The sequence below is a fragment of the Amphiura filiformis genome, chromosome 1 (assembly GCF_039555335.1).
Source record: "Amphiura filiformis chromosome 1, Afil_fr2py, whole genome shotgun sequence".
Lineage (NCBI taxonomy): Eukaryota > Metazoa > Echinodermata > Ophiuroidea > Amphilepidida > Amphiuridae > Amphiura > Amphiura filiformis.
Window position 1 is genome coordinate 25,794,583 of NC_092628.1, and position 24,996 is coordinate 25,819,578.

The window sequence follows — 24,996 nt, forward strand, 5'->3', positions numbered from 1 at the left end:
GACACACTCTAGGTTAAAACCTAGTAAGGTAAAATTGAACTGTCAAAATCAATAAATATGCTTTACATGCATGACTTTTGCGCTTTAGTTGCCGCATTTGTTTAACGTAGGGTAAAACCGAATGAACTGTACTTAAATTTGGCATATTTGTTTAAAAGCTCTTTCACGTTGCACTTGATCTTTAGATGCAGTTGCTTATTTGAAGAAATATATAACATTGATTGTATGGTGTTTTTCGATTTTATAATGCTGAAATAAGCAGCGTTACCCAAGACCTCAGCTGCTATGTGTTTGAACTGTATAATTTATCTTCTTCATTGTTCTGTAGGGATAATAAATATATACTTTGTTTATACGACTGAGTCGCCAATAGTCCTAATCACGACAATTATCGATAGGTGCGACTTTTGACTATGAATTGGTAATTACTTTTTAATATTTTCATAATCATAAATATTTTCATAAATCATAAAACGCGGCTAAATTTACTCTACAATTTTTTTGTATCCGTGTAAATTTTGTTGAAATTGGACAACTTAAAGATTATTTGTGAGCAAAATTTAATAGTTTTTGCGTATTGTGTTTATCATCCCTGCTCTTGAATAATACATACTTTGTTCTTCTTGATTTTTGGCACTTACTTATCTTCAGTTTTATTAGATTTTGACCTAATTTTTTAATAGCGGATGCAAAGAGAAAGACAAAATGAGGCATCTTAAAGTCACATGGTAATGTACTTCTAATTCCTACTAAAATTATGAATTTTCTATCCTGACTTAATTACTGTATAATATCATAGCAATATAAGTGTCATTTAGTTATGGAAAATAGGCTTATCTGTGACCTTTCATGGAACTGATTTTGTCCCATCAGCATACAAGCCCTTGTATTAGTAAAAGTCATTACATCGTTTAAATTTATGACGTAAAAAGTAAATTAAATTGAATGAGCGTTATGGGAGAGATTCCATAATGAACAACACGCGTAGTTTTCCCATCAGAGTGCTTAAAATATCATTACTTTGATATCCTAATACATTTCTATTTATGGTAGCCCCTAAACTGGGGCGCTTAGACTTCGTGATGTTTGCTGAATTATAGATTACTAAAGTAATTGAGACGTAATCGACTGATGGAAAATGTAGTTATATGGAGCAAAACATGGTTTAAACGTAATGCTCTGCATGCTAGCCATGCACTTCAACGGAAAAAGGTCAAGTTTTGAAATATTTTCTTAAAATATTAAGAGCTATCTTAAGAACTACTGAACCAATACTAGGCTTGTTCGTACTCATTTTAATGCATTTTTCATGCTGATTCTAAATATGGTCATAAAAATTTATATTTCTGAAATTTTTGAATTTTGAATTTTTTTAAAAACTTGTCGTCTGCAGTCGACACCTGCGTAAAGAGAGTTAATCAGCTATCTCCAAAGGAGAATCAGTAAGACGCATTAGTATTATTCCAATACACTGAGAAAAAAGATTTATGTATGAATAAAAAATGAGTCTCTGCCGGTGCCAGTACCGACATAGGCAATAGTGAAATTTATTTTCATAAATGAATGAGTATGTCTTAGCAGTACCAATGTGCATTATAATACTTTCCTTATTTTGCGGTAGATAAATCAGTTGGTGGAACTTAAAATCACAATGCGAACAGTTACTTTCACAGTCGCGTTCTCAATTTTAACTTTGTGATACATTTAGTTTATATATGTATATGATTTTTAAGATAATACTTACTTTGCAAATGGTTAAGACTGCGATTATTTTCTTTTGCATTATTTTCCTATGTCAATCGTTATCTGTGCATTTGCATTACATGTTAATTTTAATTTAAAAAGCTATAAAATTACTGTATTATTGTGGAACACATTGTAAACATACTATACGCAAATCATGCAAAAGGAAGGTTTTTTTTCAAAGTTAGGAATTTCCGGGTTGGTTTTTATTTTATGTCTTTGGGATGTAGATACCAATTCAAGGACAGGTATGGGCACTTGATAGACAACACTAAGTAACGACATGAACGCGTGATATTAATTTGGTACCAATCAAGTTGGTACCATTCAAGAATGCCGATTGGCTGCAAGTTACGTGACATCACAAGTCATTGCACGTTTACATGCTGCGATTACGCTCATTCACCTAAACTTTGCTTCACCTCAAGTTCTGTTGTGACGTGAATGCTTTTCCACGTGCCGCCAAACCGTCCTTGTACTCATGCGTGTACGCTCGCTCTACGCAATTAACTTTATTAGTGTGATTCGATACTGTGACCAGCGAAATACGCACCTACGTCACTACCGAACTTAAGTTACTCAAAAGATAGTGCTCCTTACTGGCACTATACAGTAATCCCTGCAAAAATATTGAAATTGTTGGTAGGAATAACTTCAAAATGTATTAATATATGCAAAATTTATAAAAATGGACAAAAAGAGCAGTGCTTGAAAAGGTAAAGCTCCAATAAAGCTCATTCAATAGTGTGTTGATTGTATTGTCAGGACAAAATTTACCAAAATTGATTTAAATGTTTAACGTGGCTGTGTACTCTAGACATTGTTTCTTTCGCAAAATTGAGCTTTTTTTGAAATGTATTTACTTTGTTATGTTTTTTATAAATACAAGAAAAGAAAATCCAGATTTGTTAACTGTAACTGCTCTATTTTATGGATTTTATTTCACTATTTCACTTGTTTCCGCAATTTAAAAGGAAAGAAAATCTTTGTTGTGCCATCGGGGTACACGCGCGCAACAACGCAACGCTTTTTGTAGTCGCGCAATTTGTTAACGCACAGATACGCTACGCATACGCAACGATTACCTGCATGCGTGGCGCATCTTATGGAAGCACCACGAAAGCACTGATTTAAAAATGGCTCCGTTTTAGCTGATAAAATGTGATTTTTTTCAAGTTCCTTCCCCCGATTTGAACATCAAGATATGAATATATTTCGCCCAAATTTCTCAAGGGGCTGTGAATTTACTCGATGTTTACGTAATGTAAGGAAGAAAAACGAGAAATGCCGCATTCTCCTGTGAGCTTCGATCAAAGTGCAAAATGTGACCACATTAAACTTCAACGGCCTTTATTTCAATGTTCATTTTCTCGGTAAAATGTCGATTTAGGTACACGATAACTCAATAAATACAGCATTTATAGGTAAGCAATTATGCTCATCATGAAAAGCATGATCGACTCAAGAAACGGTTTTCTCATTTTTTTTATATTTTGGTCTATTTCCGATTTTAGGCATCATTTTGTGCAAATAGGCGTTTGTGAATTTTAAAAGTTCATTTTGATGCCTTATATGGTCAATATCTCAAAAAATAAGGCCAATATCAAAAAACTAAAAAAAACGAAAAACAAAACAAAAATGTTTGGAAAGAGTATTTTTTTGTTATGATGTACCGAACATAAACTTTTTTGTGATTTTCTTCATAATTGTTGTTTTTAAACCAAATCTGTACTTATATTGAGATTCATTGATGGCACTTTTACTACATGCATGTCTGAGAGTACACAGCCTCCTTAAGTCACTTAAGATATTACCACTTGCAAAGGACATCTATACTCTTCACGAAAAAGTTATTTTTTCGATTTGTTTTGATTTGGCTATTCCCTCTCAGCGCCTTTAAAATAAGTCAAAAGTCTTGGTAAAATATAACCATTAAGTAAGTAAAATCAAACAAGAGCCCTGAATCGGTTATTCATAATCAAAAAGTAAAATATAACAGATAAATATATTGAAAATCAAAGATGTTTGACCCAAAACATATCAATGTAAAAATAAATAAAAATTTCATTATCTACACATTTTTTCTATACACATTACACAAGTAAATATATAAAGTCAAGCCTCTTCAATTTTATTTAGACATTCCATTCACAAAATCCTGCTGTTATTGTCACATTGCGAATTAAATATATTATCTTCTAATGTCATTACACGTTTGAGCTCGAAAAATAATATTTCTGAAAATGTACAAATTTGTATATTAGTTTTAGACGCTCCCTGTTTTCCAAAAGAACACCAAGCTAAAGCACTCTTAGTCTACAAGTAATGCATTTATTAGTCATAAATTTGCATTGGGGCTTTTTATAAATATGACAAATTGACATATATACAATGAAAACACAAAATGGACGATGTGTTAATGTTTAACTTTACTACCTCGTTCTCCTTTAGATTTCTTGGTGTGAGACGAGCAAGCCATGTCATCGTTGGTGTCAACTATTCCATACTTGGTTTTATTTGTATCTGGTTGTATGCTATTTCTCATTATTTTACTGTTTCTTGGACTTGGATTGTGGTGAGAAGCTAGCTCGATACCCGTAGCCATTGTTTCAGATCTTAAAGCAGACCTTTTGGATCGGAAGAGTAGTTTACGGAAAGCTTTCCTAAATTCTCCATTTAAAGCCGCATAGAGTAACGGATTTAATGTTGAATTAGTGTAGCCAAGCCAAAGAGCTACCATATACAGAGGCATCGGTACATTAGCGTTAAATAAAGGGATGAAAGTAAACATGGAAAAATAAGGAACCCAACATACGATGAAACAACTCATTATAGTCGCCAACATTTTAGTAGTTTTATGTTCATCCACCGCTGTACTATGCTTTGTGTGATTAGTATCTGGGGATCCTCCATTACTGGTGCTATGATGCTGATTAGTTATCCTCACCGACTGTGCGTTAATGGTCCTCGCTTGCTTGCGAGCAATCAAAAGAATACGAAAATACAAACACCCCATTACAGTTAGCGGCAGAAAAAAGAGTAGGATTCCATCGATTAGTGAATACCACGGGTTTGATTTCAACCCGCAATTTGTTAGAGGTCATCGTAGTTTTGTACATTTCCATCATCAGTATTCCAGCCTAGATGTACGGGTAAGAAAGAAATTAACAGTGCTACAATCCAGAAAATTGCAATAATGATAAGAGCTCGCGATTTAGTCATTTTTTGTTGATAGGTCATTGGATCCGTGATTGCAACGTACCTATCTAAACTTATAGCAAATAGATTTAATATGGAAGCTGTACAAAACATGACATCAAACGCGACATATATGTTACATAAAACTGGACCAAAATCCCAGTATCGACGGATTTCAAATATGGCACTAAAAGGTAGCACAATGACTCCAAGCAATAAGTCCGCAGTAGCAAGAGAAACGATGAACATTCCAGTGACATTCCGCAGCTTTCTATTGACAGCTGGCGCGGAAATGACAAGAATGTTTCCGATTACAGTAAAGAAGATAATGACAAACAAACAAAGACCTATTGCAACAAGAGCCGGTGCGGGTCGTCCGTTGTACATGTCAATCTCTGTTTCGTTGACTTTAGAGAACTTCATTTTTCTCTTTCAGGAAACACCGATGTCACTTATTCTCACTTTGTGAAATAACTAGGCAGTCAAAAGTAATACTCATTTATATTTCACAATTTGATGACTGATAAATAAAACGGGCCATTACACATTGCTAATGGCGATTTTATGTTTCATCTTTAGTGATTGCATTACCGGCGATTATTAGTTTGCTGCAATTTATATAAGCGGTTTAACGAGCAATTCATTTAGGTAGACAATCCTGGAAGGTTGCGTTTATGTAGCAGCTTGCGAGTGCCTCCGTATTATCCACAAGAAAATGAAACTGTTGTTGGCCTAGCTGGAGCCGATGATGTGTGGTGTGGTCTGTGCACTCTGCTATTGCCAATATACTGCCAATATACTCATCTTCATCCTGTTGAACAGATAAAAACAATTTCATGATGGTCAATTTCATTGGTGAACAAGTTAATGCACAGAAGATAAGTTATATTGTCTAATGTGTCTAATCCCTACAATAGGTAATTTGCTGTAATTGTTTTAAAGAATATTTTAGAATTAAAGAAAGTAGGTACTTTAGGTTCTAGTAAATTCAATATGATAACACCATAATGAATGTTTCACATCGAACACATATATCTTAACATATAACAAGACTTTGAAACAACAAAGCAAGCTAATTTAACAGGTAAAGTAATTTTGCTGAATGTCACCCCATATTTCGCCCAAGCGCTTAACAAATAAAATATAAAACTATTATCCACCACATGTTTCGTCCAAACGCTTTAACAAATAAAACAACACCAAGCAAATGTAACAAAAGCACCTACCTATTTCCTAGTTTATACCATGTGAAACTTTTAAATCCATTCGGTTGACGTTATTTGTTAGTACAAAGCACATCAGTACCAGCTTCGTATTGAGATCCGTTGACCCGAGCAATCAAACTCAATTCAGACTGGCCGTAGATGATCTGATGTCATTAATAAATTGACCGTTTGCCGATGATCATATTTGAAGACAGTTTATTGACGCAAGTCCCCGTGCCCGGATGCTAGCTATAAGAAGCACCTGTGGGTCACTCTGATCCTCTGACTTGAAATCGTATTGCATTACCCACTTAAAATCAATGCTTGCGGTTCCTGTTTACCATAGAATTAATTGACAAGTCCAGTTTGATCTTCTGCTGACAGGGTAGTGGTGATATTATGATTCACACAAGACATTCTAATCAATTTTTGAATGTCGTTCGCTTGTTGAATTTATTCCCGTTGTTGATTTGTCTTCCAGTGCCGTTTGATGTTACAGTTACACCCAAAGCACGTAGTTGTCACCAAAGAACATCTGGCTATACCAAGACATCGCGGTGACTCGTCAGCTAAACGCGTGCTCATGCAAGACTTACACGTTGCCGAGTGAATAGGAATGCCCTGCTACACTCCACGCCTGTAGAGTTGTTGGTAATATCAATCACCGTTGAGGGCACGTGTCACTAATTCAAACGGGTACTCTGTATCTAGCTGCTTGTGTTGCTTTACAATGCTGACGCAGAATGTTAGTTATTTGAAAATAAACAGCATGCCAACATAAGTCCGAATACCTTTGATATACAGAATTGAAGTTTTTCGGTATTCGGTAATAGTATCTGAATGCGAGAGTTGTATATAGATTCTGTTGACCCTTTTTATATCTTATTGTTCAAAGAAATAGTAAATGTTTGTATGTTTGCTTTGAAAATATCAACCTTGATTATTAATAACAGATGCATGCTGGTAATTATAATCTTAAAAGCAACTATATAAGTTGATCTTAACAGGACTGTCTTTTTCATACGATGGTTATTAAAAAAGTTCTGCCTCCACCCTCAAGGACTAAGTAAAAATGAAATTAGGATTCGGCCGCGGAAATGGAAAAAATCTGTACATATCTTCATAGAACACATAGGTAGACCAAATTGAAGTGACCATAAAGTACCATTTAGTCACTTCAGATGACATAAGAAAATCATAAGAAAAGGAAGAGCCACATTACTCAACACAAAGAAAAGATTAGGGCAGATACGAAATAAAAATACCCAAAAGGCAATTTGTACAGGAATTGTCTGTATTGGATGCTGGTATAATTTTCAAAGTTAAGATGCATTTTTAATACTGGGTATCTTGCTGTTTGGTTACCCATTTGATGTTGCTTCATTAATAAAAAAACAAACACATTTTTATATAAATGTTTCACGATTAGTTACCGCTTCCGGTATATCAAATCTGTTTTTGGTTCTTGAGTCACCTACAAAAATCTGGAAAAGATATAATATAATATAATATATAATAAAATATAATATAATATAATATAATATAATATAATATAATATAATATAATGTAATATTATATAATATAATATATAATATAATATAATATAATATAATATAATATAATATAATATAATATAATATAATATAATATAATATAATATAATATAATATAATATTGTATAATCATGCATAGATTGAAGAGGCTGTTTTCTACAAAACCAAAGTTATAAGACGGAGTTATTGAATGACCCTCGTATTAACATGATTGTGGTTTCTCTGTTTTTATTAATTGGAAACCACTAAATGTAGTACATATAGCTGACAAAAAGTAAAACAACCCTTAAAAGTTCTATAGTTCCATATCTATCTCTTCCTTTTGAAAACATGAATAGCAAAGTCCGTTATACCCGTCAGTTTAATATAATAAATCTTTATCGCAATAAACAAAGAAATCAAACCTGTGTTGGTATGTGACGCTTGACCTAACTCTTCAGGCTTTGTTTTTTATTCTACAAAATTCTGCAGGGCCAACACGGCTCAAATTTACTTGCGAGGCGATATCCATTATCTTAGCCCATATTAGCGATACGATAAAGCCCACGTTCATATGGAGGTTGACACCGAGTAAGTGAAATGTTAGTGTATCAATCAAAGCGTCCGTCGGTCTATCGGCTAATCTGAACACTCTGAGTATAACTGGGTCGGGTTTTTAACTGTACCTTTTCAAAATCCCTATGACCGGAGGAATACTGGAGTAGTTTTAAACAAGACTTTATTTAAAAAAATACCCCTGTATCTTGTAGTGTCTCTTTAAAATGAGAATATTATTACTTTTCCCACACATTTTACATTTAGCAGATTCGAACTGGGCTCCCTCGAATTGACCTCGAACTAACTCTGTGAGATTATTCAGTATTATCTTGTGTATGGTTCAACAATTTTGGAGCCAAGCATGTTAACCAGCATTGATTTTCTGTAGAGATTGCGGAAAGATACTTTCTCATTATTTCACAAGAAATGCTGAAAAACATCTTTTGCACGATCTACAACTTATATTACTTAACGTTCACATAGATTAGTTTTGTCCACTCACGCTTTTACGATCGTCTGAATATCTGTAAAATCATTCTAGCCAACCAAATTGTTCCAGGCTACTGTGCGTCAGGCGGAATTAAAACAGATTGACGCCCTACTTAATAGCTTGTTACTTTTAGATAAAACCAATTGCCTCCTGTTTGCGTGCCATCAGTTTAATATCCATGCGTTCAACTTGTTTCAAAATAGAGGGCGCGATTGCTTAAAATAAGCGATTCTTACTTAATCACGTCTCTTTGTCATAATAATAACATTTTGTGGAAAGATAAAAAAAATAATATTAAAATTTTGACTATAATATATATAAGTAATACCTTTGTAATGTAATGTAATGAAACAGAAACACTAGATCAAAGCTTTCAAGACAGACTGATTTGCTTGAAAGGAAAGAAATGTTATTTGCGATTTTAGTCTGATCTGCCAGCTGAAATTTGTAAAAAGAACAGATTTTTAATCGGTTTGCCTATTTAAATGCTATATGAATTGATCGATGAGCACAATACTTAACAGTTCGTGGTTTTTAATAAAACAGTTCGAATTATTCATTCAGTAAGTGTTCTTTGGTGTATCATAGTACCATCTGCTCGCATAAGGATGGTATATTGCACTGGCTTCCTCCGATAACAGAATTTCTGTTTGGCAATCAAGAATTGACCCAGTTTGATCGGTTGATAGCGAAAGCATCTTCATAGCTCATCGGAGATTAGTTTTCAGTTATTCAGTTTTTAAAGCCTAAAAAGCTTATTTCAAATTTAGAACAAAACAACAAGAGTTTCAACTTGGCAAAAATGGTTACGAACATAAGTATGCATGTAATGATCTCGTAAATTCTATCCGCAATCCAATTTCCTCAACCGTTTACGGTCCTGTAATAATCTTTGAAGAAATCTACTGCAGAGAGACAATTATATACCTCTCAAAATTAGTAGCCGGAGAGTGTATTCAATACTTAAGACATAACGAAAGGAAAGTGACTGATATCACACTCCCGTTACCTAGCTTAGCTTAAAGCTCGGGACCTAAAGTACTGTATTTAACTTTCACGTTCAGGCAAGCAAACGGTAATATCGGTAATATTACTATTAATTGCAAGCCTATTGTGATTTCGCGTGAAGAAAATGTTCTATTAAAAGCCAATAGATTATGTTCGAAACGAGCGTTTACACCAGGTGTTTTAAGCCACAAAGTGTAACAAGGTCACTACATTAAATATCTCTCCAATAACTTGTGTGCGTAAAATATTTCCACTAATATTATTATAAAACATCACGGCAGTTAATTGATTTAGAGTCTTATAGTCTACTCTGGGCAGGTGTTATTTGATTCCATTTAATAACTGCTTGCTCAGAGTTATAAGATGGATTCAAATATTAAAATCGCCTTTCGTGAAAACGAAATCGCGCGTTAAAAGTACCTAATTGCCGGCAGCTTCGTCTCACATCACAAAGTATGAAGATAAGAAGTAGTTGAACAGATCGGGTATTGCGTTATTGATAATCCCATCCTCTGAGCATTAATAGGTGGCATAAACCAAATTGGCAAGCTCACATACATTTAATATACTGTGCGAGGTGGCAAAGAATCATAGAGAGAGAAGTTAAACTCACTCCCAGGTAAGGCTCCTGTTCCAGGATTTTTTTTTAAAGAAGTACGTCATACGGGTAATATCACGAAAATGTAAAATATAGGAATTTATTTCCTATTTTTATAATGTTAAAAACGAGTTGGATGTATAATGTCTCTTCAATTTACATACTGGCTGCGAGGCAAAAGAATACGTTTTGTAAACAAAAGTTGTATTTGTTAATGCAACGGAATAACAAAGTGTCATAAAATAAAGTTTGTATCAATTTGGATGCTGGAAATTTTGATGTGGTTTTGCTTATTATTATCATCTGTGTCCGTCAAATATACTCCGTAAGTTTTACTATAACATGGTCGTGTCTTTCATGATTTATAGCAACACGAGATACCAATAATGCTCTAAGTATTAGTTTTGTCTTCTCCACTATTATACTTATTACCATCACTCATGTTCCGAATCCCTTGACGCATTAACGTTTATATAGGTGTCTTCAAATAATGTGTCTTGCTCTCTCAGTGCCTGAAGCATTGTTTGACGGTTTAAACATAACTTCTACATCATATTCATTCTTATTGTCCACATTTAGCTTTGTATGGCTGTCAGTCGTAAAGAAGTCAATAGGTCAGAGACACATTGATGTTGTAAAGTGAAAACATAAAATGATGAAAGCCAAAGAGATCATTTTGGATTTCAAGAACACATTCATATAATAATACTTAGATTCTATACATTTCTATCACTTCGCTGAAGCTCAAGTAAATTGCTTTTTAAATTCGACTATTCTACTACTGTGTAGAGACTTTCCTGCTTGCAATTGATGAAACATACTATGTTCCATCCTTATCATTAGGATAATTGCAACCATTTGATGACAGCTTAGCCATTTCAGTATTACCATGGTTAACAGAAAAATATTGAGTGAAGTCGACGATGAACAATATAGCAAGACATTGTTTTACCTTACCCTATATAGTAATGTTTTTTCATGTCGATGTATCGAAAATAATTAATAAATCAGCAGAAATCAATGTTACAATATTTGTTCAAGCAAAATAAGACAAAGTGCTGGGAAAATATTTTTATAGTGATCTAAGCCACTCGGCTTGAGCTTGTAATTACATACTAATGCTAGGTAGATATGGTATAGAAACATTTTTCGACTTCGTACATTATAACTTCTACTTTACTTCTTTAATATTTTATCTCTGAAACAAAGGAGCTACAATTTTTCGCAATTGGATTGCCAGTCACATTAAAGCCACTCAAAAGGGTATGTCTATCAAAATAATACGATTGTACATGTAATACAATACAGAACATCCGAAATGAGCTAATGTAATGAACTCACTTCATAAATGGAATTCAAACAATTCAAATATAAATACCTCAATTATCTTTGACGAATCCTACTTCAAACTGATATTACATACCTCGCATTGGCTAGTACCTAAATCCTAATAGTCAAAGATAATCTTGAATACATAAAAAGACATAAAACCAAAGTGTATATGAATAATAATCCATTAGGTACCGATGACTTAGACCTTTTAGTATGTGATAGGAATCGTTTTTTGCTATTCACGTGTTGCATGATACTTGATCATGCTATAATGTAGACAAGCTATCTCTAGAGATATCATTTAGTAAGCGTACATCAACCTGGAGTTGAGAGCTTATTTTGTTTTCGGTGCAAATTAAGCAAATATACCGTGAAATACCCAACGGGGATGTCTACGAGAAATCAATTGCAGCTTCTCTCTTCACTCGGGTATATCTTGTAGATTGTTGTCAAATAAGAAGACTAAAATTAAAGGTTAACATACAATTTCAGCGACATTTGGGGTCACTTAATTGTGTTGAAAAAGTTCTAACACGCTCAATACAATCCAAGTAGGTGGTATTTAAGTGGAAAAGTGCGCATAATTTCAGTTGTCGCGGAAATATAGATTATACTTAAAATGAGAGTTTTGCTGTTTTATGCACCAATTCTCATCAATTCAGAAAGTGTAGCATGAAAATGAAATCTTTCTCCAATATTTTTTTCACTCGTATTATAAAATAGGCAACGCAATTAATTGATTCAGAGTCAGTCCTAAGTCTACTCTGGACAGATGTTCTTTGATTCCATTTAATAACTTCTTCCACAGAGTTATAATAAAGATTCAAATACTAAAATCTCCTTTCTTGAAAACTAATTAACTTTTTAACGTGTTAGAAGTACCTAATACTAGTAGTTAATATAATAGGTAAGTACCTACTTGATGGTAGCAAATAGGTTCTTAGGGATCACATCACAAAATGTAAAGTTAAGTTATGTACCTGAAGAGATTGGTAAATGCGGTATTGGTAATTAATTTATATCCTGCGAACACCCAAAAGTTAAAGTGAGGGAAACAAAACACACCACTCACATGAATACATCATTCCTTCATTAATAAACGGATTTGTGGCATTTTATTTCCTGATATCAAAAACAAGAACATTCACCCGAAATAAGAAAAAACACGGTTTATGACCAGCTAACTTTTCGGTTTAACGATAGCACTTTTGCTGTTACACGCAGAAAACTAAGTACAAGATGCCTTTTGTATTAACGGTCACTAATAGTCACTATGAAATTAAATTTTTCTCCAATAATTTGTGTACTTGAAAATATTGCCACTCATATGTTTAAAAAAACAACGCAATTAATTGATTTGGAGCCTTAGTCTACTCTAGTCAGTTATAAAAAAACTACTTACTTGCCGGCAGCCTCGTGTTACATCACAAAATATAAAGTTAAGTATATACTGTAGTTAAATAGATCGGGTCTTGGTTTATTGATATCCTGTGAGCACCGAATAGGTAGTTTAAACTAAATAAGCAACCACAGAAACATCCGATATACTGCGCGGTGGTGGGTTAAGAGACAGAGAGGCACAAAATTCACTCCAGGTAAATTTCCTTCTATTCGTCTGATAATGTGAAAAACGAGTCGGATGTATGATGGGGGATTTGCCATTTGGTCTAATACCATTTGGTCTAATATCCATTTCGTCTACATCCATTTCGTCTAAACCCATTAGATCTATATCCACTACGTCCAATAATCATTTGGTCCTTTAATCATTTGGTCCGATAACCATTTGGTCCGATAACCATTTAGTCTAATAACCAATAAGTCATTTGGTCTATAACCAATAGGTCTAATACCCATTTGGTCTAATACCCATTTGGTCTACACACCATTTAGTCTTACAAGCATTTAGTTTATTAATAAATAGACGAAATGGTATTAGACTAACTGTTTATTAGACCATACGAGTATTAGACCAAACGGTTATTAGACTAAACGGTTATTAGACCAAATGGTTATTACAAAAATATTAGACCAAATGGTTATTAGACTATATGGTTAGTAGACATATCGGTTATTAGACCAAACAATATTAGACTAAATGGACATTAGACTATATAATTATTAGACTAAGTGGCAATTAGTCTTTCTGGTAATAGACCAATTGAATATAGACTAAAGGGGAATTAGACGAAATGGTATTAGACCAAATGGCAATAGACCGTATGATGGCTTGAAAGAAAATCTACCTTTTTAATTTACATACTAGCTATGAAGCAAAACAAACATTCATGCCCGTCAAAAGTAAAAAGATTATATCAATCATATCTATCTTTTTGTATAGTTTGGTGACTCTGAAAACAGCCGTTTATTAAGTTAACTATAGTTTTCAGCAGAGAACGTCAGCGGTCTGCCAATTTGGCGCAGTTTATGGCCTATGCGCAAGTGTGCATCTGATTGGCATCACATCGGCACCTCATTCGCTGATCAAGCTGTGTTAGCAACGCTTTACCTACGCGATAATCAGACAGAACAGATGAACACCGCTGAAGTAATTTGCTGAATGGTACAGCTAAAATTACAACAACTATCAACTCTCTTTTTAGAAGTTTGGGTGGTTTTGAAAAGAGCCGTTTGTGTTGGGCTTTACTGCCACTTGTTTGCCTCTGTTTTTTTCTGTCAGGTGCGTTCATGATAATGATGATGATGATGATGATGTTGATGATGATGATGATGAATCTTCTTGTCGCTCTGTTGACCTTCTCTCCTTCGATGACAATTGTCTTTTTTTGTAGCAATTACCAGACCGGCCGTTTTTTTTAATTGAAGTTGTACTCAGCATATGTCGCTTCTGCTTGTTTCACCTCACTCTTACTTCGATTTCTGCAGCGCTCCAGTGCATCTTTTATATCCTTATCATGTTTCTGGGATGACATCACAGCAAGGTCGTTTCCACCAGGGGCGTATCAAGCGGATGGACAGAGTGGACGAAGTTCATGGACCCTGAGTGTTCAGGGGGCTCTGGCAAGAGTGAAAATGAAATAGGGCTGATAAAGAAGATGTTAAAAAGCCCGCACTGCTCCTTGTCCGTGGGCCTTGGAGGCTCTTGCTACGTCTCTTCCACATACTTGTGGTCTTGCTATTTTGCCAGCTGATCTGCTTGTACTTGTTAGGTTGTCGCTTTGGATATTTTAAATGAAAAGAAATCGAAATTTCAAGCTATGATGAAGAGCACGCGGGAGGTACAACGCGACTCAGCGCAGTATTTAAGAAGTTGGCCAGGTCTAGACCAAAAAATGCTTTTATTTATTATATAATTAAGGAATCCCCGCAGAAGAATTCCTAATTTAATAAAGCAAGGGTAAAGCGTTATGACCAGGTTATTATTGAACACATGTACCCTCTGTGACCTTCGGCTTTTTATAATTTCGGCGATGTCATTTTCTTATCATCAATGCCCGTCAAATATACTCAGCAAATTGTACAATAACAGGATCGTGTCTTTCATGATTTACCAGCAATCCCAGATACAACAATGCGGCAAGTATTTGTTTTTTTCTTCTCCAGTATAATACTTATTACCATCACCTCCAGACTCCCTTGCCGCATTAACGTTTATAAAGGTTTCTTGAAATAATGTTCTCACCCTCTCAGGACCTTACACATTGTCTGCACAACTTACGAGTGTAAACATTACATCTACATCAAATTGATTTTACGACCGATTTACATATATTCAAATGGTAGCATGAATACTAAACCAGTCACTCATTGCCCACTCCTTGTATGACTGTCAGTCGTAAAAAAAAGAAGTCAATAGGCCAGAGAGACATAGATGTTGTAAAGTGAAAACACAAAATCCTTCATTCAGAGAGATCAATTTGGTTTTATAGAGCATATTCCAGACATTTTCTATCACTATGCTGACGATCAGACAAATTGCTTTTAGATTCGACTATTATACTACTGCCTAGAGATTTTCATCCTTGGATAATAATGAACACATTAAGTTATATCCTTGTCATTATAGTAATAGCTCCTTCTTTGACGACAACCCAGCTCAGCCATTTCTGTATCACCATGGTAAAGAGATAAAACAAATAAGTGAAGTAGACGATGTAACAATGTATCAAGTTGAAAGATGTTTTTATACCTTACCCTCTATTCATTTTCATGCGATACCTGATGATGTATCGAAAATATCTTTTGAGTACTAGTCTTTAATATTGTACGATTTTTTCAAAATACTGCTTTTATTATTGATGAGATACATAATAATTATAATTGCTTCATCAAGTTATTATATTCAATATTATATTGAGGAATATGTGGATAAAATACCGTAAAACCTCGTCTACAAGCATATAGTGTTGTTTGTATGCTTGGATCTGTAATTTATTTGCTCAAATTCCATAATGGCGCCTGGATCAATTTAGCTTTCATCAGAAGCACTCTATATGCTTGTAGACGAGGTTTTACGGTATATGAATGAATGAATGAATGAATGAATGAATGAATGAATCAATCAATCAATCAATGAATCAATGAAAGGATAAATAAGCGTTCAGCAGAATGTATTAATATTGAGTTTGGTTCAAACGAAATGAAGCCGAGGGTTGTGATATGCATTAAGGGACGCACCATTAGATTCTCGGGGGGCATGGGAGTTTGGGTCAGGCATAATTTTTTTTCGCCGCCGAAGGCTGCGGAATTTTTTTTTTTCCGCCTCCGAGAGCACCAAAAAAATTTTTTTTTTCAATTTTAATGTAAATTTTTATACAAAGTTGGGTGGGGGAATTTTTTTTTTTTACTCATCAGTGAGGCAAATTTTTTTTTTTTTCGTCTCACTAGTGGGCGAAGATTTTTTTTTTTTCAAAAACTCACATGCCCCCCTGGAAATCTAATGGTGTGCCCCTAATATTGTCCGGAAACATTTTTAAATGTTTGAGTTGCCGTTGCCATTTGCGGTCCTGGCGTCCATTTCCTCTCCAATGACTACCTTTGCTCGTTGCTTAGCTCTACTCCTGATTCCAGAAAATTCAGCACTAATATTTTGGGATTGAAAGATTATTGTTCTGTTTTGCTAAATAAAACATAGGTCAATACTTTAGGTAAAAGTTCAAAAGTCGATTTAATATTTGACCAAATAAGAGCCAAAACAAAGGTTAATATCAGTCTAAACACTCTCATTTGCTATTCTATGTTTTAACTAATTATTTAAAATATAATATAAAACAGTAAGATTAAGCGTAATATACTTAAAAATCAGAATCCGAAAGTCTTTGAACTTAATAACTGTATTTGTAAGAAATAATGCAAAATCATTTCGCCCATTTTGTCAAAAATTGACCACACATTCAAATTTGACTTTTATTGCCAGTTATTTCTCGCAAATGGATTAGAATTGAGATATGTTTCATTTGGCAGAGCATGGTAATACCTTTATTAATCTCCCCAAATAGTGCTGTTTCTTCTGGAATTAGGTGTACTTTGTCAACTCTGTTTTCGCCACGGGAAACGCTGCAACAAAATTTCCGTTACGTTTTCCCCAAAACAAACGTCAAATTTATATTGTGGCCTTGGGCGACATCCACTCGTTTTAACAACTATAAATATAAGTTGTAAAGCTGACTTAGTGCATTTATACTTTTAAGTGTTGACACGTTTCCATTTTGGATTTAAAAGTAATTCTGGCATCCTTAGATGGCATGATCAATTATGATGTATGTTTTCCTTTCAGTTTGGCCAAAGACCACGAATCACAATACCTGCGAGCAACATACCACAGCGATGCAAATCAATTATGTCATCAACTATTTAACTGACTACATTACTCCACTTCAGGTGCAGAACATATCACAGTATTGTCTTCATGTAATGTACTTTTTAGAAATACAAGCGATATAATATAAAATGACAAATTGAGTTTACCTTGCTATGGCATGTCGACTTATCTGTATGGTATGGGTTTTAAATAGCCTCATAGTCTTCCTTTATTACATAAACCTTTTCTATGTTCCAGCGTACGATGCGCAAGGGTCGCACGACATGCGTTAGACTAGCGTGTACGCATGATGTTCTTAATTGGGTGCGCTAGTCTGTTTCGTGGGTAGCAGTCTTGTACAAATTTCTTATGCCAATGCTAATCAAAGCCGAAGTCATTATGTTTTGCTGGTACGACCCAGAGCAAGGGGTAGACGGATGTGGAGATCACGGATGTGACACTCGGCGGTGATATCAAATTTTTGTTGGCACAAGTTTGTGCCTCCCTGTCCATAAAACCTGGCCACGACACTGCTGTTATTTTATTTTATTTAATATCTGCTTGCTCAGAGTTATAAGATGGATTCAAATACTAAAATCGCCGTACTTCAAATTTGCACGGTAATGCTCTGCATGCTAGTCATATTTGTTGAAAAAATTACATTTCTCGTCACCTATACCACCATATTTCGTAAGGCTCGTTAAGCTTGAATTTGCCGATTTTGGTAACTATTTTACCTTTGTTTTCTAATCCATTTCAACTAGGAACTCCAAAATTGATACAGTATTAGCATACAATGTATTTTAAGCGGATTAATATCATTAGTGTCTTACCTATGATTGTCGCTGCCCAAGGCAAAAAATCAAATATATTCCATAGAATTCTGCAAACGGTAATATTACTATTAATTGCAAGCCCATATGATTTCGCATGACGAACATGTTCTATTAAAAGCCAATAGATTCTGTTCGAAACGAGCGTTTACACCAGGTGTTTTACGCCACAAAGTGTAATAAGGTCACTACATTAAATATCTCTCCAAAATATTTCCACTAATATTATTATAAAACACCACCGCAGTTAGTTGATTTAGAGTCTTATAGTCTACTCTGGGCAGGTGTTATTTGATTCCATTTAATAACTGCTTGCTCAGAGTTATAAGATGGATTCAAATATTAAAATCGCCTTTCGTGAAAACGAATTTGCGCGTTAAAAGTACCTAATTGCCGGCAGCTTCGTCTCACATCACAAAGTATACAGATAAGTAATAGTTATCGGGTCTTGCGTTATTGATAATCCCATCCTCTGAGCATTAATAGGTGGCATAAACCAAATTGGCAAGCTCACACACATTTAATATACTGTGCGAGGTGGCAAAGAATCATAGAGAGAGAAGTTAAACTCACTCCCAGGTAAGGCTCCTGTTCCGGGATTTTTTTGAAGAAGTACGTCATACGGGTAATATCACGAAAATATAAAATATAGGAATTTATTTCCTATTTTTATAATGTTAAAAACGAGTTGGATGTATAATGTCTTTTCAATTTACATACTGGTTGCTAAACAAAAGAATACGTTAAAGTGTAAGTAGTGGGATGAAAAGCCGACGATCAATTGAAAATTTTGACCTTTCGTATTGAAGATATGGATTTTCCCCAAAACACCAAAAATATCTTCAATATGAAAGGTCAAAATTTTCAATTGATCGTCGGCTTTCCCTCCCAGCTACATACACTTTAAGAATATGTCATTAGATTTATAAAGTTTACTTCGAGGACTGTTATATATCCAAAATGTGAAAAATATCAAATTTTAATAATTTGTCATAAAATTTGTATTATATCGTGAATTTCAAAAATGAAAATTATTTGATATCAGAAAGACATTCTTCGTATTCAGAATGCAATTTGATATGTCTGATGTGCTCTCATGTCCCACAAAAAATACTGTCGAAACGCTCAAAACGCTCCTTTCAGATCCCTTAATAAAACGGAACAACAATGTGTCATAAAATTAAGTGTGTATCAATTTGGATGCTGGAAATTTTGATGTGGTTTTGTTTATTACTAGCGGGATACCCGCGCTTCGCGCGGGTCCCCGCTAGATGAGTAAATGGGAGCGTTCACTATAACAGGAAGAATTATACAACACACATCTTTTTCCCGTATTTATTACGTCCTCTCATAGCGTGACCCATCCATGTCCACTGGTCTCTGGCTAGTTACTCGCGCAGTGGCGTAGTGCGAATTACGCACGCGGCGCCGACGCGCTGCCGGCCAGCTGCAGTGACGCGTAGGCTGGCAACTGATTTTCATAACAAAAACCCCGTTTTACCCATATTTTCACTGTTTTTGCAGCCAATTCTTGACCGATTTCAACCAAATAAAGTTCAGTCCATTTCCCGTATATTCCTCGATCTCCCGTATGAATTTGGCGACATTTGGATCCAAACGGACGGAGCCTTTTGATCTTCATACTAACATACAACATTAGCCTATTTATAGTAAGATTATTAGCTGTGCCCGTCAAATATACTCCGTAAGTTTAACAAGAACATGATCGTGTCTTTCATGATTCATAGCAACACGAGATACCAATAATGCTCTAAGTATTTGTTTTGTCTTCTCCACTATTATACTTATTACCATCACTCATGTTCCGAATCCCTTCACGCATTAACGTTTACATAGGTGTCTTAAAATAATGTCTCGCTCTCTCAGTGCCTTAAACATTGTTTGCGTGGCTTACGATTTAAATATAAATTCTACATCAGATTCATACAACGAATGTCTTACTTGGATTCATATGGAAACATAAATAGTTAACCAGTTACTTATTGTCCACAGCTAGCTTTGTATGGCTGTCAGTCGCAAAGAAGTCAATAGGCCAGAGAGACATCGATGTTTTGAAATGAAAACATAAAATCATGAAAGCCAAAGAGATCTTTTTGGATTTCAAGAACACATTCATATGATAATTTTAATTACTAAAATAGATTCTAGACATTTCTATCACTTCGCTGAAGCTCAAGCAAATTGCGTTTTTAAATTCTACTATTCTACAACTGTGTAGAGATTTTCCTGCTTGCAATTGATGAAACATACTATGTTCCATCCTTATCATTAGGATAATTGCAACCATTTGATGACAGCTCAGCCGTTTCAGTATTACCATGGTTAAGAGAAAAATATTAAATGAAGTCGACGATGAACAATATAGCAAGACATTGTTTTACCTTACCCTATATAGTAATGTTTTTTCATGTCGATGTATCGAAAATAACTAATAAATCAGCAGAAATCAATGTTACAATATTTGTTCAAGCAAAATAAGATAAAGTGCTGGGAAAATATTTTTATAGTGATCTAAGCCACTCGGCTTGAGTTTGTAATTACATACTAATGCTAGGTAGATAAGGTATAGAAACATTTTTCGACTTCGTACATTATAACTTCTTCTACTTTACTTCTTTAATATTTTATCTCTGAAACAAAGGAGCTACAATTTTTCGCAATTGTATTGCCAGTCACATTAAAGCCACTCAAAAGGGTATGTCTATCAAAATAATACGATTGTACATGTAATACAATACAGAACATCCGAAATGAGCTAATGTAATGAACTCACTTCATAAATGGAATTCAAACAATTCAAATATAAATACCTCAATTATCTTTGACGAATCCTACTTCAAACTGATATTACATACCTCGCATTGGCTAGTACCTAAATCCTAATAGTCAAAGATAATCTTGAATACATAAAAAAGACATAAAACCAAAGTGTATATGAATAATAATCCATTAGGTACCGATGACTTAGACCTTTTAGTATGTGATAGGAATCGGTTTTTGCTATTCACGTGTTGCATGATACTTGATCATGCTATAATGTAGACAATCTATCTCTAGAGATATCATTTTAGTAAGCGTACATCAACCTGGAGTTGAGAGCTTATTTTGTTTTCGGTGCAAATTAAGCAAATATACCGTGAAATACCCAACGGGGATGTCTACGAGAAATCAATTGCAGGTTATTTCTTCACTTAGGTATATCTTGTAGATGGTTGTCAAATAAGAAGACCAAAATTAAAGGTTAACATACAATTTCAGCGACATTTGGGGTCACTTTATTGTGTTGAAAAAGTTCTAACACACTCAATACAACCCAAGTAGGCGTTATTTAAGTGGACAAGTGCGCATAAATTCAGCTGTCGCGGAAATATAGATTCTACTTAAAATGGGAGTTTTACTGTGTTATGCACCAATTCTCAATATGACAGAAAGTGTAGCATGCAAAAGAAATATTTTTCCAATATTTTTTTTACTCGTATTATAAAATCGGCAACGCAACTTATTGATTCAGAGTCCTAAGTCTACTCTGGACAGATGTTCTTTGATTCCATTTAATAACTTCTTCCACACAGTTATAAGAAAGATTCAAATACTAAAATTGCATTATTAACAGTATAACTTTTTAACGTGTTAGAAGTACCTAATACTAGTAGTTAATCTCAAAATATAAAGTTAGGTTATGTACCTGAAAAGATTGGATATTGCGGTATTGGTAATTATATCCTGCGAGCACTCAAAAGTTAAAGAGAGGGAAACAAAACACACCACTCACATGAATACATCATTCCTTCATTAATAAACGGATTTGTGGCATTTTATTTCCTGATCGTCTATCAAAAACAAGAATATTCACCCGAAATAAGAAAAAACACGGTTTATGACCAGCTAACCTTTCGGTTTAACGGTAGCACTTTTGCTGTTACATGCAGAAAACTAAGTACAAGATGCCTTTTGTATTAACGGTCACTAATAGGCACTATGAAATTAAATTTTTCTCCAATATTTTGTGTACTTGAAAATATTGCCACACATATATGTTTAAAAAACCAACGCAATTAATTGATTTGGAGCCTTAGTCTACTCTAATCAGGTGTCATTTGATATCTGCTTGTTCAGAGTTATAAAAAATACTTACTTGCCGGCAGCCTCGTCTTACATCACTAAATATAAAGTTAAGTATATAGTTGAAGAGATCGGGTCTTGGTTTATTGATAAGTACATCCTGTGAGCACCTAATAGGTAGTTTAAACTAAATAAGCCACCACAGAAACATCCTATATACTGCGCGGTGGTTAAGAGAGAGAGAGACACAAAATTCACTCCAGGTAAATTTCCTTTTTTCGTCTGATAATGTGAAAAACGAGTCGCATGTATGATGGCTTGCAAGAAAATCTACCTTTTCAATTTATATACTAGCTATGAAGCAAAACAAACATTCAAAACTACGTTTTAGAACCAATGGTTGCACTTGTTAACACAATGCGACAATCCTTATGTTATAAAAGTAGGTTTCTATGAACTGGCTTGTGAAACCTAAAAGTTGAGCAAGTTTAGGTTGTCCTTTGGATATTTTAAATGAAAAGAAATCGAATAATGTTATGATGAAGAGTAAACGGGAGATACCACGCGAACTCAGTACAGTAAGAGGTTGGCCAGGTCTATTATAGGTCCAACCTACAAGTGGTCAGCACAAGAAAAAGACAGGTTGATGATTCGTATAATCTTTTTGCTTAGATATTCACAGCTGTGAATATTGTGAACCAAAAAGTATGACTTTGGTTAAGAATAAATATTTTTTTAGAAACCAAGATAAGGTTTCACTATATAGGTTATTAGAATATTATTAAGAATTTATAATTTAATATAGCAAGGTCAAAGATTTATGACCAGGTTTAATATTACTGGAAGCAGGCACCCTCTGTACCCTTCGGCTTTTTTAATTTTCGATGTCATTTTCTTATTATCAATGCCCGTCAAATATACTCAGCAAGTTGTACAATAACAGGATCGTGTCTTTCATGATTTACTAGCAATCCCAGATACCAACAATGCTGCAAGTATTTGTTTTTTCTTCTCCAGTATAATACTTATTACCATCACCTCCAGACTCCCTTGCCGCATTAACGTTTATAAAGGTTTCTTGAAATAATGTTCTCACCCTCTCAGGACCTTACGCATTGTCTGCACGACTTACGCGTGTAAACATTAACTTCTACATTAAATTGATTTTACGAACGATTTACATATATTCAAATGGTAGCATGAATACAAAACCAGTCACTCATTGCCCACTCCCTTGTATGATTGTCAGTCGTAAAGAAGTCAATAGGCCAGAGAGACATAGATGTTGTAAAGTGAAAACACAAAATCCTTCATTCAGAGAGATCAATTTGGTTTTATAGAGCATATTCCAGACATTTTCTATCACTATGCTGACGCTCAGACAAATTGCTTTTAGATTCGACTATACTGCCTACAGATTTTCATCCTTGGATAATAATGAACACATTAAGTCCTATCCTTGTCATTATATAGTATACATTTTTGACGACAACCCAGCTCAGCCATTTCAGTATCACCATGGTAAAGAGATAAAACAAATAAGTGAAGTAGACGATGTAACAATGTATCAAGTCGAAAGATGTTTTTATACCTTACTCTCTATTCATTTTCATGCGATACCTGATGATGTATATATTTTGAGTACTAGTCTTTCATTGTACGATTTTCTCAAAATACTGCTGGTATTATTGATGAGATACATAATAATAATAATTGCTTCATCAAGTTATTATATTGAGGAATATGTTGATAAAATATATGAATGAATGAATGAATGAATGAATGAATGAATGAATGAATGAATGAATGAATGAATGAATGAATGAATGAATGAATGGATAAATAAGCGTTCAGTAGAAGCCAAAGTAATATTGATTATGGTTCCAAAAATTAGACCGAGGGCTAGTGATATACATTAATATTGGCCGGAAAACATATTTAAATGTTTAGTTTGCCGTTGTCATTTGCGGTCCTGGCTCCCATTTCTGCTCAAATGACTATTTTGCTCGTTGCTTTGTTTTACTCCTGATTCCAGAAAATTCAGCACTAACTTTTTGGGATTAAAAGATTATTGTTTTGCTAAATAAAACATAGGTCAATACTTAAGTTAGAAGTTACAAATTTAATTTAATATTTGACCAAATAAGGGCCAAAAACATGCGTATTTGTTGTTGTACAAAGGTTAATATCAGTCTAAACACTTTTCATTTGCTATTCTATTTTTTAACTAATTATTTAAAATATAATATAAAATAGTAAGATTAAGCGCAATATATACTTAAAAATCAGAATCCGAAAGTCTTTGAATTTAATAACTGTATTTGTAAGAAATCATGCAAAAATATTTGGCCCATTTTGCCAAAAATTGACCACACATTCAAATTTGACCTTTATTGCCAGTTATTTCCCGCAAATGGATTAGAATTGAGATATGTTTCATTTGGCAGAGCATGGTAATACCTTTTTTAATCCCCCAAATAGTACTGTTTTTTTCTGGAATTAGGTGTACTTTGTCAACTTTTTTTCGCTACGGGAAACGCGGCAACAAAATGTCCGCTAGGTTTTTACCAAAACACACGTCAAATTATATTGTGGCCTTGGGCGACATACACTCGTTTTAACAACTATAAATATAAGTTGTAAAGCCGACTTAG

At 34.3% G+C, this 24,996-nt stretch overlaps 1 protein-coding gene across 1 annotated transcript; it reads right to left on the reverse strand.

The window, feature by feature from the left end:
- Positions 1–3,499: 3,499 nt before the first annotated feature.
- Positions 3,500–5,427, reverse strand: LOC140136586 (histamine H2 receptor-like). The gene is given in 2 exon segments (XM_072158308.1): positions 3,500–4,840; positions 4,843–5,427. Coding segments are annotated over 2 exon segments (1,203 nt in total). The 5' UTR covers positions 5,365–5,427; the 3' UTR covers positions 3,500–4,159.
- Between the last annotated feature and the right edge of the window lie 19,569 nt (positions 5,428–24,996).